The sequence below is a fragment of the Rhea pennata genome, chromosome 23, assembly GCF_028389875.1.
Source record: "Rhea pennata isolate bPtePen1 chromosome 23, bPtePen1.pri, whole genome shotgun sequence".
Lineage (NCBI taxonomy): Eukaryota > Metazoa > Chordata > Aves > Rheiformes > Rheidae > Rhea > Rhea pennata.
The window spans coordinates 5,824,545-5,840,481 of NC_084685.1; the positions used below are offsets into that span (position 1 = coordinate 5,824,545).

Sequence of the window (15,937 nt, forward strand, 5' to 3'; positions counted from 1 at the left end):
TGCCAAGATTTTTTTAAAAGCTCTGTAAACCACGATTCTTAAGTAGATTGCACAACTCCCACAGCTGACACCACATTGGAAACTCACAGTAAGAATGTGAGCATTAGGAATGCAGTCCCAACCGTCAGTTTTAGCAATCTGCATTTCGTTTACAAGCATCTTGTTCAAGAAGGTTTTATTCTTTGGATGCACATAGCACCTATGCTAGTAAACTAAACTCTGTCTTAACTCCACTCAAGATATTTATGGCCAAATACACCGATGCTAAGAATATTGAGCATGCCAGAATTATATAGGTTTTACCAGAATCTTTTATTTAAAGTTTCACTTCAAAAGATCTCACCTAAAACACAAATATACTTAAATACGCATGCAATATTGCTTATGAAAAATTTAAAAGTTATCCTTAAACCAATACTGTAAAGCTTAATTTATTTACACATCTTGCTGTGAACATAAAAATATTATAGGCAGATTGTTTTGTACATTCAGCCAACATTAGAACTGTATTCCACCGCATAAAATTACATGTAAATATACATTGAGAATATATTAAGTGCTCTGGTGCATCAAAAAGCCACACAGTGTAGAGGCAATAGATGTTAGTTCACATTTGATAAGCTAGAACAGAGAATTAAGGAGTTTTCCTACCATTTTTAGTAAAAGAGGCAGCAGTCAATTCACTTCTGTACACATTTTCAGCTCTGAGTTCTGAAAAGGGCTGTATATTTGCAAATCAAAGCATATTCTACTGTTTACAGTGCCCTGCCTCTCTGCAGATCAGCCCTAAATAAACTAGTTTTGACATACACATTAAAACATGCTTTATATCAACAAATTATTTTTCAACCTGCAAAAAAAAGACCAAGATGTGGCATGAGGCTCTTTATTTTTACATTCAATTTAACTGTAAATGTTTGCTGCAGTCCCCGGCATGGTCCTTTTCACCTCAGCCCTAAGAACATTCTGTAAAGTACAGGTTTGAGGGTACAAATAGTTTCCTGGTTTTGGCTTGTAAGCTCTGCACCAGAAAGGATGCAAGGAGTTTATTTCAGTACTGAGCAATATCTTCCCAACGTTAAAAAGACCAGAGAAGTCCTATATTCAATTTAAACAAGTGTTGTTCGTCTAGATGCCCCAATTTATGCCTTCTTAGCAAAGATGGCTGCTGTAAAACTGAAGGGAAAAAAAAAAAAAAAAAAAAAAAAGGCAAGGAGAGAGCAAATAAAAATGCAAGAATGCATTTTTAAAATTCAAGTATTGAACATATCTGGCAGTCCTACTACCATGCTTTACACTGCTAACAGAGATGGCAAAGCAGCAATCCCTAGAGCATCAGGGCTTTGAATTTAGGCCTACAGGCTAAGACCACCCCAAGCTGTACTGACCTGGCATAGATGAGTAATCTAAAATATTGTGATTTGTGTATTGCAGAAAGACATCATCTCTTGTGAAACCCTTTGTCAGAATATTGCCAAAAGCAAGTCTCACTGAATGTAAAAGTAACCGTCACTAGCAAGCAGAAATATTTAAACACCTAAGAGGGACTGAGTAAATAAAGCAGAACTATGGAAGTCTAGAGGCAGGAGTCTCGCTCCAAAGAGTCTTTGAAAGAAAGGAATTAAAATAACACAAAAATATACAAGTTCAGGTTATAGCTGGAGGAAATATTCACCCAGAGCAGAAGGCTGTCCCACGTGCTGTCAACTGAGGGCTCCCTGGCAGAGAGGACACGTCAGGCCAGCAGGAAAGTCAGTGTTGAGACTCCAGGGCCACAGAGAGCCCAAGCAGCTTGGTGCAATAACTACCGAATCAGACCAGAGAGCAGCCCACAAACAGGAGGTACAAGTGGAGGCTCTGCATCAGAGCGGCTCTCTCCCTCTGGTGGAGGGCTCTGGGTCTACCTCGTGATGTTAGGAATAAAGACAGTCCTAAGATTAGGACAAAAACCTTATCAACTATTTATTGGCCACAAAGTCTGCATACTACTCAACCTTAGTTTTTAAGTAGAACTAGGAAGCTCTGAGAATTGGAAAAAAAATATATTCAGTAACGCATAGGATCATCTTAATAACAGAAGTCAATAGCAACCCAGGCCCTTTAGATCAACTATTTTATAATGTGGTAACCTCCATAGTAATTAAAAAGAGAATACTACTATGTGAAAGGTGAAGTTTGTAGGTATCCATGGCATAACACAGCTTGTTTTAAAATAATACATTTCTGTGGTTTCAGAACTGCTACGTCAAAACAGCTACTGCCTCATTGATTAAAACGGAAGAGATAAGAAAAGCCAGCATTCTTGTACCCTTCTCATTCAACCTACCCTTTACTACTTTGTTTTATATTGTTAATGAACAAAAGCCACACAAATTCACAAAAAATTGATTACCAAGAATCAGAGCCAAAGGTAGTAAATCAGTGTCATTGCAAGTCCAAGAAGACTAATGTACTGGCAATATTAGCCCATTAACATTGTTATCTTACTTGAACACAAAGTATTGCAGGCAAAAGAAAAGCAGATATTTCTTGAGGTTTCATAAGCCGTAGTGTACAGGATGCCACTGATAAGATCTGAATTGTCAGACATGCCAAAGTCGTGAAGAAACTTCACATAGAGGTACACATACAGACACCAGGCATCCACTCTTTGCAAAGAGAGGTTACATTTTTTTTTTGAAGTTACACAAAAATGCCAAAGCAGTCTCAAGTATTTCCAGATTAAATTAGTATTCATAGCTGGCAAGGCAAACATACGCAAAAGAACAGTTCTGTTGTTATGTACAATAGCAGGAATCTGGAATAACTATATACAAGTTGAGGGAGTTCTTGGGAATTTTTGGTAGTGGGAGCAGAATCTGGCCTAAATCAATTAAAAAGAAAGCCACAGTTACAAGTCCTAAATCCTCCTGAAACCATTGGTATCAGTGACTACTTAAAATCCACTGAATACAGCTGATACTCATTTCAAATACAGTTTTCTAAATGCCTGCAGACACTGCTACACATACAGTCCAGGACGCACCAACCAGACTTACAATTTTGTTTCCCAGCAAAATAACTGTCTTTAGAAAAGATGATGGTATCAAATTTCAACTGCCTAGAAAGCAGAGATAACTTGCACACACCAGTGAACACTGTCCTTTTCACTAGGCAAGCTTCCCATTGCACCTATTCTCCCTTCCTATCAGCTTCTGGCCATCTCTTGCAAACTGGAAAGATAAATATCATGAGTACACAATGCTTCATTACTGTTACAGTCCTCGTTGAGTGCTGGACTGTGCAAGCTTGTTTTTTCTTCTTAGCTCATTCACAATACTAGGCCAGTACCATTTTTTGCTTTTGAGAAAAAAAAAGGTAGAGAACTCCCACATACAAGATGTAGGCTGAGCTTTTTTAAATTATCAAGGGATTGAGGACATCTCTAAGCATCTAAGACCACTAAACAAAGTCAGAAATCCTGCCCAACGAAGAGAGAAAACAAAATGATTGAGAATGTGGAGCTCTCAACAGCTACAGAATCTTCCATCAGCTATAATGGTCACACTGCTATTCTCATTTCATCTTGTTCTTTTACTTTACAATGTTCCTTTTGCACCATTTGATCCAACGTGAAGCTCCTGCTACGAAACCAGCAAACTGGCAAAGATCATCTTTGCCCTAAGCTGCCATATAATCCAATGGTGCTATAAAACAATTCATATACTCAGTGCATATGTTCAACACCAGTCAGAGAATAGTTATGCAGGAAATGCCAAAGATGTATGCTTTGAAGAAATAAAGTAGCTTGCTTTTTCTTTGCCGATTATGCCACTCTGAAGACACAGTAAGCCCCGGTATTCTTGCTTGAAAACAGTACCATTTTATTGCCATATTAAGGTAGTTTGGTAGTTATGTCAGACACATGAAGATTTACATCTTTTCCAGAAATCCTTCACAGTCTACATATGAAAGATTAAATCCTGCCTTTCTCTCACTGTGGGCAGCTCTTGAAAATTTCCATTTGGAAGTAGACGCATTCCCAGAAAGGCTATAAATTGCACAGTCACTTCTCCTCACGACTCTGCATTTCCACAATGCCTGCTATCTCATTGGTTTCATACAGCCACAATACTGCACTCACTATTTCATGCTCCTAGATAGCCGCCTTCAAAGGAGAACTGTGATTTACTTCTTGCTACGACAAATGCTTTCAACTTCACAGTTACAGAGAATTTATTAAAATAATCATCCTTGAAAGTTGAGACAAGCTTTAAACTATATCAAAGTTGGCTTTACACCTACTTATATTTTAAACTGAAAGAGGTAAATAAATAAAGGGCATACTTCCAATGATTCAAATCAGTTCCTTAAAGGTCACTCACTCCTTTTTGCTGTGTTCCAGCACTCGGTAGGGTGGAACAGAAACTCCTTTGGAACCATGTTGCTCCTGCACTATCGGCAAAGTAGCTGGAGTATAAATTTCCGGCATGTTGTCATTGTTCTCCAGGGCACCATAGGAAAAAGAAGCTTTGAGGTCAGGCTGAACTGCAATTCCTTTATCATGCATGTTCTGCATGCCTGAAAAAGAGCAAAGACAGAGATTAAATGGTTAGGAACAAAAGTGCATTCTTCCTGCACTCTGTTAACACCAGCAAAATATATAGTCTCAGCGTTCAAGGCTCATCAGTTCCTTGAGTGTTAAATGAAAGACAGTGTTTTTCTGCTAGGCAGTAAAGCAACTAATAAAGAAATAACCTTCTACTGAATGAAGGATAATAGTCAGTTATTTATCAAACGCTGAATCTCTTTTATATACAAAGATAGTAGTCAGTTATTTATCAAACTCTGAATCTTTTATATACAAAGATAGTATAGCTGTATTTCCCCAAATAAATTTCTACTCTTTCTGGCCTCTACTTCTTGCAGTGTACCTCTCTTCTCTCCATTTGGAGAATCTTACTGCTCAAGTTGGGCCAAGCCCTATCCCAAGCAAACGCTCAAAATCTCCTCCCCTGATAGCAACCAACTGGACAAGGCTCTTTTGTTAAAACCTGCCACTCCTCTTGGCGTCACAGGACCCAGGACAAGTGACATCCAAGTGGCAAATTCTCTGCTTCATGCAGAACACGCATATTCCATCATCTGGTACAAACAGCAAGAACAAGAGAAAGAAAAGCTAGAAAACAACATAGCTGCTTGATGCATCAGGATATAGATTAATGCATGAGTTTTCTGTCTGAAACCCAACAATTAAAAAAGACAAGGTGATAAAGCACTGGATTTTTACTGTTACCTGGCATAGCATCCATTGATATGTAAGGTTCAAAGGGTACAGATTTCTTCCTATTTCTAGTGATCAGGAACACACCTAGAAATGCTATGAGACACCTGAGAGAAGACAAAAATCTGACGAGGTGAACATGGAAAGGGAAAATGCTACATGTTGCTTTTTCTAAGTGCCTATCACGTAACACCACAAACAATTCAGAATAGAGACAGAGCCATGGAGCTAAAATTACAGGGAAATATTTCAGCTGAATAACCCTCTTCAACAGTACTGAAGCTTACTTAGCAACTAGCAGTCAGAGCAACTCCACCTATCAAAAGGCAGTGAAAACTTTTCACATTATTTGATCTTGGCTAACTGAAGGAGAAAGGAAGCATATCAAAATTTGTTTTGCTGTATTGAAATTCCAGGATTTAACCGTTTGTATTTTGAAGGATTTCCCATAGGTAAATATACTGACAATTGCCAATTTTGATTTTTACAGTACATTGATAGAGAAAAGCAAGGTTTGTAACATTAACCTCCCAATTGTTTTTCCTGTATTAATTTGAAATATATTTTAGCAGGTTCCATGTTTATGGAGAGTTAATCATACCAAGACACTGTGCTAGGACTACATGCTGAGTTACCCAGCAAATGTTTTACTGACTATATCTACATTGTGTGAATGCTCATGCTGTAAGAAACAGGACTCCTTGAAGTCCTGTCATAACTCAATGAAGGCTCAGTGCAAAACCTGAAATGGATTCCCTAGGATGACTTTTCTTTTGGTTATTCTAATTTTTTTCTAGTTTCAAGAGCAGGAGAACTTAAGAACCTTCCAGTTCATCTTGAATAAATATACTGGGAAAAAAGTTTAGCCATACAAAGAAATACTTCTCAAAGAAACTTTTTAAACACTCACCCAAGTGCAAACATACATATATGTAGAACATCTTCACCGGTGAAATCCAAGTAGAAAGTTGCTCCTTGAAATAGAAATAGTTTGTGACATCCCTCTTCCCAGCTTACACAAGCAATTAGTGTTAAATCTCCCGCACTGATCAATCCACTTAACGGATCATGTAAGACTGCTATTTTTATAGTCAGGCACCTTTCTTCTTTTACAGGTCTTAAAATAGAAAAAGGTGACCCAATTTTTACTTTAACAGATACTGTTTATAGTCAAAATCTCAAATACTTGTCAATCAGAATAGTTATAGTGGCATAATAAATAAAGCTGCAAGTAAATCCATACAGCAGCAGAACTGGTACAAATCTTTTTATACTGGGGGTAGGGGGGGCAATTGGTGTAGTACTAAAACTATTGCAGGTCACCATTCAGCAATGGTTACTATGTAATTGCAAGAGTCTATTTCCAAAGTCTGAATAACAAACCAAATGGGACTTAATTGCAACAGGATACAAGTTCTCGACCCCCATTCAGTACACACAGGTCATCCTACAAGATGATAAATGTCCTCAGCATTCTGGATGTCAACAGGACAAGAAGCCTAGTCCACAGATCATGGCTCCTTTACATTTTTAATTGAAAAATAAATTGACAAATTTGAGAGCAGTATGTGGCTGGGAACATGTCAGGAAATAAACATTAGTCAAAGAGCAACCTACAGACTCTCAGGACATTGAAGAAGAGGGTTAAAGACAATGTGTAATTTAAGGGGGAGCTATTACCCTCTTACATACCTAGAAGGACACTACTATTTACACAGATAGCATCCATCTTTGTCTAACAGATGCACTTTTCCCCAGTATGTTCTTTTTTGGTTTTGGTCATATGCTTTCTTAACTGACAAGAACAAAAAAAAAAAAAAAAAAAACAAAAAAAAAAACAAAAAACACTTGTGAGGTTTGAAGCCTAAGCAGGTTCAAAGTGCTCACCTTGTGCATACAAATAAAACTTTCCTCATGTGGGCAAGAGCTGAAATTGTAGTAATTTGTTCAAACAGAAGAGTGCGTATAAAGCCAAGAGTAGTTGAGTTAGCATTCTATCTAGGATGCTAACAAGACTATCAGGAAAAGAATTGTAACACTCTTGCACAGAGGAAGCAAATACATTTATACACATTGCATCAGAAACATTTTAGTAAGATCTGAATAAAAATACACAAGGTGAAATTTCAGCTGTGTAACCAAGTTGCATGTCTAACAGAACACACGTTACCCTCTTCTCTTCCTATACACTAGTGTGGCACGAGTAATATAGTTTCAAACATAAGTATCCATGGACAACAAAATGACAGCTCTTAAGAGAAAGTTTTAACACAGTCTAATAGGATAAGTCGCACTTTGGAAAAGAAAAAAGAAACAAAGCCAGCCGCAGAAGAGAGATGAGAAGAAAATGCAAATCATTGTCTTGCTGGGTATTCACCTTCCTAAGCTGCAAGTGAGGACTATTCTCTAAAATCTCTTCCCCTTCCCTTAAAAGGGGGAACACACTATCAATGCATCCGCGCACTGTTACCTGCTGTGATTGCTACTGTTGTGGACAAGATATAGCCGATGCTGGCAATCTGAGACGAGTCATACAGCTGCGAGGCTTGAGACAAAAATCTGCAATACAATGACAGATGACCTGGGTTGATTTGGGAGCAGCACTCAAACTGTACAGTAGTTATCGTGGGCTGGTATTGTAGTCCTTTTTGAAGGCACATTTCAAAAGAATGATGCTACATAGTTTTAAGAAACTTTATTCTCTTTCTTGCTAAACCTGCAGCACCATCACTTGGAATTAATGAGAGAAGAGACCACTTTATTGCTGTATTTCCTAAAGGCAGAAATTACTGCCATTGACCACAGGGCCAAAATGTCACCAATACTTTACATAACTTCATACCCGTTATTACTGGCATTTTACATTATTACAACAACAGAGGAAAAACAGAAAATCATCATCAATACCACTGACATCCCTTTGGTTTTGGCCAGTGCAAAGATACCATATTTGATCTCTCACTATTTCATTTGTAGCACTGTTTTGCAAATACTTGAATAGTGTATAAATTTGGGTTCTAAACTACTTGGCAGTATCACTGCATGGAACAGTAGAGAAGAACACTGGCCCAGGCTCCTGTGGCCAGAGTCTGCAGACAGTTCACTGAAAAGAATGGTTAACTCTCCACACCAAAATTTGCTCAGCATCCTCCAGTTGAATAACAGACAGTCCATTGATTACCGACCCCCTGAAACCAGTACGTTAAAGACAAGAATAGAGCGAACATGTCTTACGTTGCCTGAAAGATCGCTGTAGCAATCATGCATACCAACATGATATAAAATATAGGGTAGTTGAGTTGGAGGTTTCCTTGTATCGAGACAACAATCATGCCTGCCACAGCCTTCACGGTCACAACAGTCATGGAACCTGTGAATATTTACCAAGATTCAGCTGAAGCACTGATACATACTCAGTGGGACAAAAAACACTGCACATTTGCTCTATACATGACAGACAGCTGCAAACAGAACCAACAGCTACAGGCACTTGAACCATTCTTTTGCCAGGTCAAATGTGTTAGCAAACTCCTAATTTTATTCTCAACTCTGCAAATTTTAATCCCAACAACTTTACCAGAAGTGATCTTCAATATACCACTTAACCTTTTTTAACATAGTTCTCTTGTTCATAGGACTGCGAGTATTTACCAGTTTTCTTGAACATTTAAGTAGTGCTCTACCATTAAGTGACAGGAGAATACAAGTTTTCATTTCTGGTGACATATTGGCTCTGTTAGTAGAGCTAAAGAAGTTTTCAAAGCAAGAATTAGAAAGAGCTAACTTTCTTACCAGTTCCTGTAAGTACAAGTCTATGCCATTCAGAAATAGGACAGTTACTTTGGCTAAGATTCACCCAGACTTTGAAGCTTACGTTACCGAAACCCAGCCTCCCGCAGCTCATTAAAAGAGACAACGCAGTGTGGTGGAGGACATATAAATAGCAAAGCTTGAGGACTGTAACACAGAATCTCCAGCATGTCACAACCACATCACCACCTTGCCATTATTCAGCCCTTTTTAAAGTTTAACTGACCCACCTGTTTCCTAAGAAAACAGGTTAGTGTGAAGAAAGATAGAAGTAAAATTCAGACATTTACAAAGTCACTGATAGGCTCCCACTGTAGGCTACAGGAAATCTCAGGAGTATCATTTTAGTCTATGCTCAGAGCCTCTCCCAGTTTAAAGGAGACATACTGGCACATCAGTGTTATTTCTTTGATCACAGAGCAGATCATCAGAGCTGAAAAGACCCTGAAGTGAAATCCTTTCTTTCATCCACTGAATCTGCCCTTCTGCATTGAAAAGGTATACCATGCTCTGCATGCATAGATTAAAATTAGGAACAGTAATAAGTAACTCGCACTTTCTGTATTTTGGAGGTTTTATGTCCTTATGGGAAATAATCTCCATAGGGCAAAGATCATTTGCAAAGATACTAAATACCACTGCAATATATTGGCTTTATCTACTTTGTAGTAACATTTCTAAAGTAGATCAGTGCATTTTGTGACATTAACTAGCCAATAAAGTTCCCTATAAATCATAGATGCTTTAGTTCACTGTAGTTTACTGTTAGAGTCCAGGCCTGGAATATCTTACAGGTCTGTATCAACTTACCCAGCAAAGCTACCAGGAGAAGAATAACTACAATGTAGTTTGCATTTTTCTCCTTGTAAAAATATAGCAGCAGACAGAATACGATGATCTCCACAAGCTACAAAAAAAGAAAAATGGGTATATTAGAAAGTGAGGAGTGAGGTGCTTATGAGGTGAGGGAGTGGCAGTAAATGGGACTCTGAGCTAATCAAATAGTAGTACAAATCAAAGCAAAAAAAATCATGATTCCACAAAACTATAGATCAAGTTTAGCATGATCTCAGATTCTAATTAGATGAGATATTTAGTAACTTCTTAGTTATTGGAGAACAGAAGCATGGGACACAGCAAATCAAAAAATCTGGACTGAATATTCACATCACAGATCTCAGTCTACTTTGCCTAATGAGGTTCTTTTCATGGTCTTTGCAGCATGCACCGTATTTAATAGCCAAGCCTATCTCTGACTCTCTCTTAAAAGAAAAAAAAACAACCAAACAAAGTCACCTTCATATTATTTTCATTGGGAGCTGAATAGCTCCTGAGAAAGCTACCCTAGGAAAAGCCCAGATGGTAGCATGGTATTTGGACACTCTGGAGGAGCTGCTCTCTGCTGCCATTAATCTATTGCCACAGGCTGTGCCTGACAGGTCAAGGAGAGAGCAGGCTTTAAAAATAAAACAAAACAATCAAAAAAACCTTTCAGTTAAATATATTTAAATCCTAATAGAGTAACTCAGAAAGAATGTAAAAGAGTTCCACCTGCAAGCAGGTGTTCACATGCACTGTGGAACAGACACAGGCAAAAGCTGGCATAGCTTCATTAATAGTTACAAGAAATACAGCTAGTAACCATAAAGAAAAAGAATGCTTGAAATGCAACTCCCAGGCAGGCATATAGCAGAAAACAACTATCCCATGTTTTATGGGCCATCTTACCATATACAACAGAAATGGCCAGCTCACTAAATGCCTAGTGATATTCTCTCCTGTCATCTTCTCATGACTATTAGGTCCAAATGTTATCAGCAGATAAGTTCCAACAATTGCCAAACCACAGCCTACAAAGGACAAAACATACCGCCCTTCGGCGACCAAAGGACAAAAAAAGAGAGGACAAGGTTAGTGGATTAGTACAGATTCGTGGAGCTAATATTGCACATGCACAGTGACCATTAACGACATCATGCAGATTCCTGTGAATGACTCATTCCTCCACCCTTCATGCCCCACTTTCAAAGCATTAGAACTGAAAAACCCCCAGGCAATTTATGTGCTGTGAGTTGAGAAAAGAGAGCTCATACCAAGCAGCATCTGTTAAACAAATAGAAGCCATGAGATCTGCATCTGGAGCTTACCCTGCCTGACACTGCCTACAGACTCTTCTCCAGGAAATGGAAGAATGAATGCCCCAGTTCTACAGACACATGCACATACATGAAATTCAGCTGATTCATCTGTGCCTAAGCTACTGCAGAGTGAAGGCCCAAGGCTATAGCTTCAGGCTGGAGAATCATGATTTTCAGATCCTATTAATAAAAACCACGTCCATGTTTTTCTAAAAACAGTGAGTCAACAAGGTGAGATTCTGCAGATTCCACACAAGGCAGAAAAACAAGCAAACCCATTTTTAAACAAATAGTAGACGGAATAACATATTTCTCTAAGAAAGCATTATAACTAGTGGAGATCTTGTCATCCCTCTAATTACGATTCTTAAGAGGTCAAGCTGTGTACAGGATGTTTTGCAAGCAGGGAGGAAAAATTAAAAAGAAAGAACTGTGCAACTTACTTAGAAAATCCTTCGGCTTCCATTTTTCTTTAATAAATATAATTCCTATGATTGCACTAGCTATACAAATAAAGAAGAGTGAGAAAACCAGGATGAATTACATATTGGCCCAATTATCAGCAGCTTCACACTGAAATGCATGCAGCCTTGCATAATAGGCATCTCTCTCCACCTTACCTATAACAGACACTGCACTGAGTGGCACAATCAGCGAAAGAGGAGCAAAGGCATAAGAGGAAAACACTCCCAATTCTCCCAGCACAAGCAGAAACAGTCCACACCACCATGTCTTGGTTCTAAAGTAGGCTCGGGGATCTTTGGAACCTGCCAGACGGATGTGGCTGTATTTCTAGGAAGGAAAACACAGGCACAGAAGCTTTGGCACGCTTTTTAAATGCAGGATGCTCAAGGCAGGACTAATATTTGTTTCATGACACTTACCTGGAGATTGAGTGCAATACTGATAACAAGATGTCCAAAAATAGCCAGTAATGCACCAATCAAGTTCTCCTGTAAAAACAAAGTAAATATACACATATCAAATTTAACCACTGAATCTTGAAGGAAGTGGGGGGTTTTCATAACTGTGAGAACAGACTTTTAAAACAGTTCCTAGATCACCTGTCAATAAAATCCCCATTATCTTCCACCCTGTGTGATCTAGGTGATTCAGGTGAGTTCCATGTGCCTCTGTTCCAAAGCTGTGAAACTCACGTGAAAAAAACCAACCCTCCCCAACTGACAGTTCTTATGAAAGACTTAAATCAGCATACATATATTTGCATTCTTTGCACTTTCTCAGAGGGAAAGAAGACAACAGTACACATAACAGTCTGTCCAGTCACTCTTCTGTTTGAAAAACTGTTTTCACGTGGATATTTGTTGGACTGGAATTCAGTGGAGTATAGAATAGGGACCTCTTCATTCTATGGGTCATTTTTTTGGAACTGTTCTGGTTAATCTACATCCATAACATCTGCTGAATAAGGGCATAATTTAGCCCACTTGATGGGGCAGCCCACTTACCACCTATTCCAAAGTGAGAGGCAACATGCAGAAACACCTAGCAAACTCCCAACCTCTTCCCCTTTAGCATTCTTAGAACAGCACTAATTCTCACAGTTCCAAGACAGAATTTGAAATTAAAAAAAGGATGTAAAGCAGGCTGAGTCACAAAGGAAATATGGATTAGGAGTAAACAGAAGAGCCTGAGGCCAAGCCAAGCTGTTTAGCATCTGTGCTCCTCCAACAACTGTCTAAATCTCATTAACTGTCATTAGCACTTTTCACTTTAGTACAGGTCTCCAAGATACAGGGGAGTACTTTGATTTGAGATAACTGAGTTCACATTTGTATTCCTCCTTCAACAGTAAATATACTGTTCCTGATCTTCTCATACAAGATTGCAATGACTTTAAAGTTTTGAGTTCATATCAGTGGAACAAAAAGCTCTTTCTCAGGCTATAAAAAGTAAGACTCTCCTAAGCAGCTTCAGCCAAAAACACGCAGTCTTTTTCCCATAACAGACAGTAAAGGAGGTAGAAAAACGTCACAGTGTGATCACAGACAGAGCCAGAGAAACTCAGCACTGTGGGCTGGTTAATCAGCTAAACTACGGCCTAGAAGGCATAGTTCTGTGGAAAAGCTCCTTAGCACAGCACAGATTTGGGGGTGGCTTCTGGACTGTCAGAGTTTGCAAGAGTGGAAGATGCTCACATCAATCTGGTCAACTGCTATACTGTTCCTATGACTGTGTTCTCAGCAAAGTACTTCTGGTGAAAAAAAGAGACCTTCTTGCTGGAATTTTCAGAACACCTTCAGAAACACAGATTTGGAAGAAATTCAGTTGGGAACATCTCCACCTCCAGCTGGAGAACAAGGGGGAAAAACAGCAACAGGTCTGTTCTTCACTTGGCTGCAGGCTCTGTGCATGACTATGGGTAGAGCCACTTGAAGATACAGAACCCTTCAATTACTGATGTGGGAGTTAGGCTGAAAAAGCACCAAGCAGAGTTTATTGCATCTAACCAGACATACACCTGATCTTTTAATTGCTGGTAATTCTTTCTCCACTTTGCCTAGCTCTTCAAGACCTAAGATTTCTTTCTTTCACTCACTGCTTATATACATAGTGTGCAATACCCCGCGACTTCCAGGCACGGCTAAATACAAAGACAAAGCACTTTCCGCAAAAACTGAGCAAAATACAGCATTACATTATAACCTTACTTGAATAAATAAGGCCTTCTAGGGGTACAGTGGGGTAGAAATCTGACCTTGTAAGAAAAGGAGTCTGTGTGTGGCTGCACAGAAACTGCTGTAGTGGCCAGTGGAAGCTGCTGAAGTTGCAGATTTGGACCATTGCCTCCTTCCATTTTGGTTTACTAGAGTGTTTGCTTTTCGGCCTTTTCAACGCTGGAGCTGCTTTTTAAAGAAGAGACTCAGACTCTGGTGGAACCACTTCATCTGTAGTTTTGTACCGCTTCCTCCCTTCCATCTTGTTTTGCTTAGAAAAAGGATGATTAGCTCAGTGATGCACAAGAAACCTCCCGTAAGCTGTCTACTGCTTTTCTTCTCCCACTGCACTAAGCTGAGATGAGACAGGTCTCCCAGGCAGAGGTGTAGATCAGCCAAAATTTTCAGTGAGTTAGTGGAACAGTACAGTTATATTCCTCCAAGATGACACTAGGAAAGATTAAAAAGAAGAATCAGGTCAAATGAACTCCATGGTACAAAGCCTGCAATGAAATCCTGGTGAAGAATAGACCACAAATCTTATACTCTCACAGAAGACCAAACTAATACCTGCACATATTATCAGAGAAAGTAGAGTTTAAATGGCTTCTCAGAACATCTCAAACACCAAAACTCATAGAGTACTTAGTTTACTTAAGCTCACAAACCAGGTGAAAGCCCTGAAGGTGACTTATATTTGGCTGGTATTTAATATCAGGCCTATCCGTTTGGGAAGCTCTAATCAAAAATCCTCTGAAGTCCTTCAAGTTCTGCTTTTCTTTTCCCTACTTCCTGCTGACCTCTGTTGTTTGTTCAGGACACAGTATTACATCAGTCATGCCATTCCCATGTGCCAGAGGTGACAGCACTGCTAGTCACACAAACAGAGGTCGTTTTAGTGTAATTGCTGGGAGCAGAGTTAGGAAGCTAAATTCCTTGGAGACAAACTCATTACAGGTGTCTGGAAAGCACACCACAACAAACCTGTCTGGAACCCCTGTGGACCATGATGGCTCCTTTCCCCTGAGACCTCAAGGAACCTCAGCAACATTGAAGAACAGATGATGGCACAAAAAAAAAAAAAAAAGAGTATAAAGAGTGACATGGGGTATGGACATCTCAGGGTGCCATCCTCACAGTTGAGGAGTCCCTCTCACTCTGCCAAAAAGCTACCAAAAGCCATGTATGCTCAGCATCCCTCAGTCTCAGACCCTTGGTCACAACTTGAAGTGGCAGGACCCGTCCCACCCACAGGCTGCACAACGCAAGCTCCCTGGGCTAACCTCAGCCGGCGAGAGGTTCTGTTAACGCACAGGCTGCCCGAGCGTGTCCAGCACCGCAGGCACGGGGGAGAGCGGGGGCAGCACGGTGGCCTAGCTGCGAGGGGGGCAAAAGTACCCTGTCGTGTGTGTGTGGGGGGGGGGACGGAGACCGGGACAGAGCACACTGTGGCGAGGGGGCGAACCTGCCCCATCGTGAAGGAGGAGGAAAAGCGAAGCCACCCTGCCGCGAGGGGGCAAAACCACCCCCTGCGCTGCGCGGCAGAGCCCGGCCGAGGGCCACGGCTGTCCGCGGGCCACGGCACCCACGGCCGGACCCCGGGGCGGGGGGGGGGGGGGCGCGTTCCCGGCTCAAACCCTCGGGAAGGGCGGCAGCAGGGCCCCAAAGCAGGCCCGAGGGCGGCGCCCCCCGCACTCACCTGCGCCCGCTGGGGCGGCCCCGCCGCTCGGCTGCTTCGCCCTCAACTTCGGCTCCGGCCCGGCCCCGCCGCTTTGCCGCCGGCCCTGTCAGTCCGCGGCCGGGCTGCAACCAGCTGCCAGGCGGGGGTCAGGCCGGGCCGGGCCGGGCGGCGCAGCAGAGGCGCAGGGCCGTGACGAGGCGGGCGGCAGGGCGGGAAGGAGCCGCGGTTCCCGGCTCGCTCCTGGGGTGGCTTCTAGCGGCGGCAGCGCCCTGCACGAGGAGAGCCGCCCCGGTCACCCACAGCGCGGCGGCGGCGGGAGAGCCCGAGCCCCGGCCCCGGCCCCGGCTCCGGCCCGCGCTTGGCAGCC

At 41.1% G+C, this 15,937-nt stretch overlaps 1 protein-coding gene across 6 annotated transcripts; it reads right to left on the reverse strand.

The window, feature by feature from the left end:
* Positions 1–371: 371 nt before the first annotated feature.
* Positions 372–15,730, reverse strand: NIPAL3 (NIPA like domain containing 3). Of its 6 annotated transcripts, none has more exons than XM_062593822.1 (12): positions 15,589–15,730; positions 13,931–14,339; positions 12,096–12,164; positions 11,832–12,003; positions 11,655–11,714; positions 10,802–10,923; positions 9,884–9,980; positions 8,498–8,633; positions 7,734–7,822; positions 6,174–6,237; positions 5,276–5,370; positions 372–4,560 (listed from the first exon to the last, which is right to left on the reverse strand). In XM_062593822.1, the coding sequence occupies exons 2-12, from the start codon at positions 14,027–14,029 to the stop codon at positions 4,361–4,363; spliced, it is 1,203 nt and encodes a 400-aa protein (XP_062449806.1). In that variant the 5' UTR covers positions 14,030–14,339; positions 15,589–15,730; the 3' UTR covers positions 372–4,360. The 6 variants fall into 6 exon arrangements, with proteins under 6 accessions (XP_062449806.1, XP_062449805.1, XP_062449804.1 ...); XM_062593821.1 differs by having other exon boundaries at positions 5,276–5,388; XM_062593820.1 differs by having other exon boundaries at positions 10,802–10,947.
* Between the last annotated feature and the right edge of the window lie 207 nt (positions 15,731–15,937).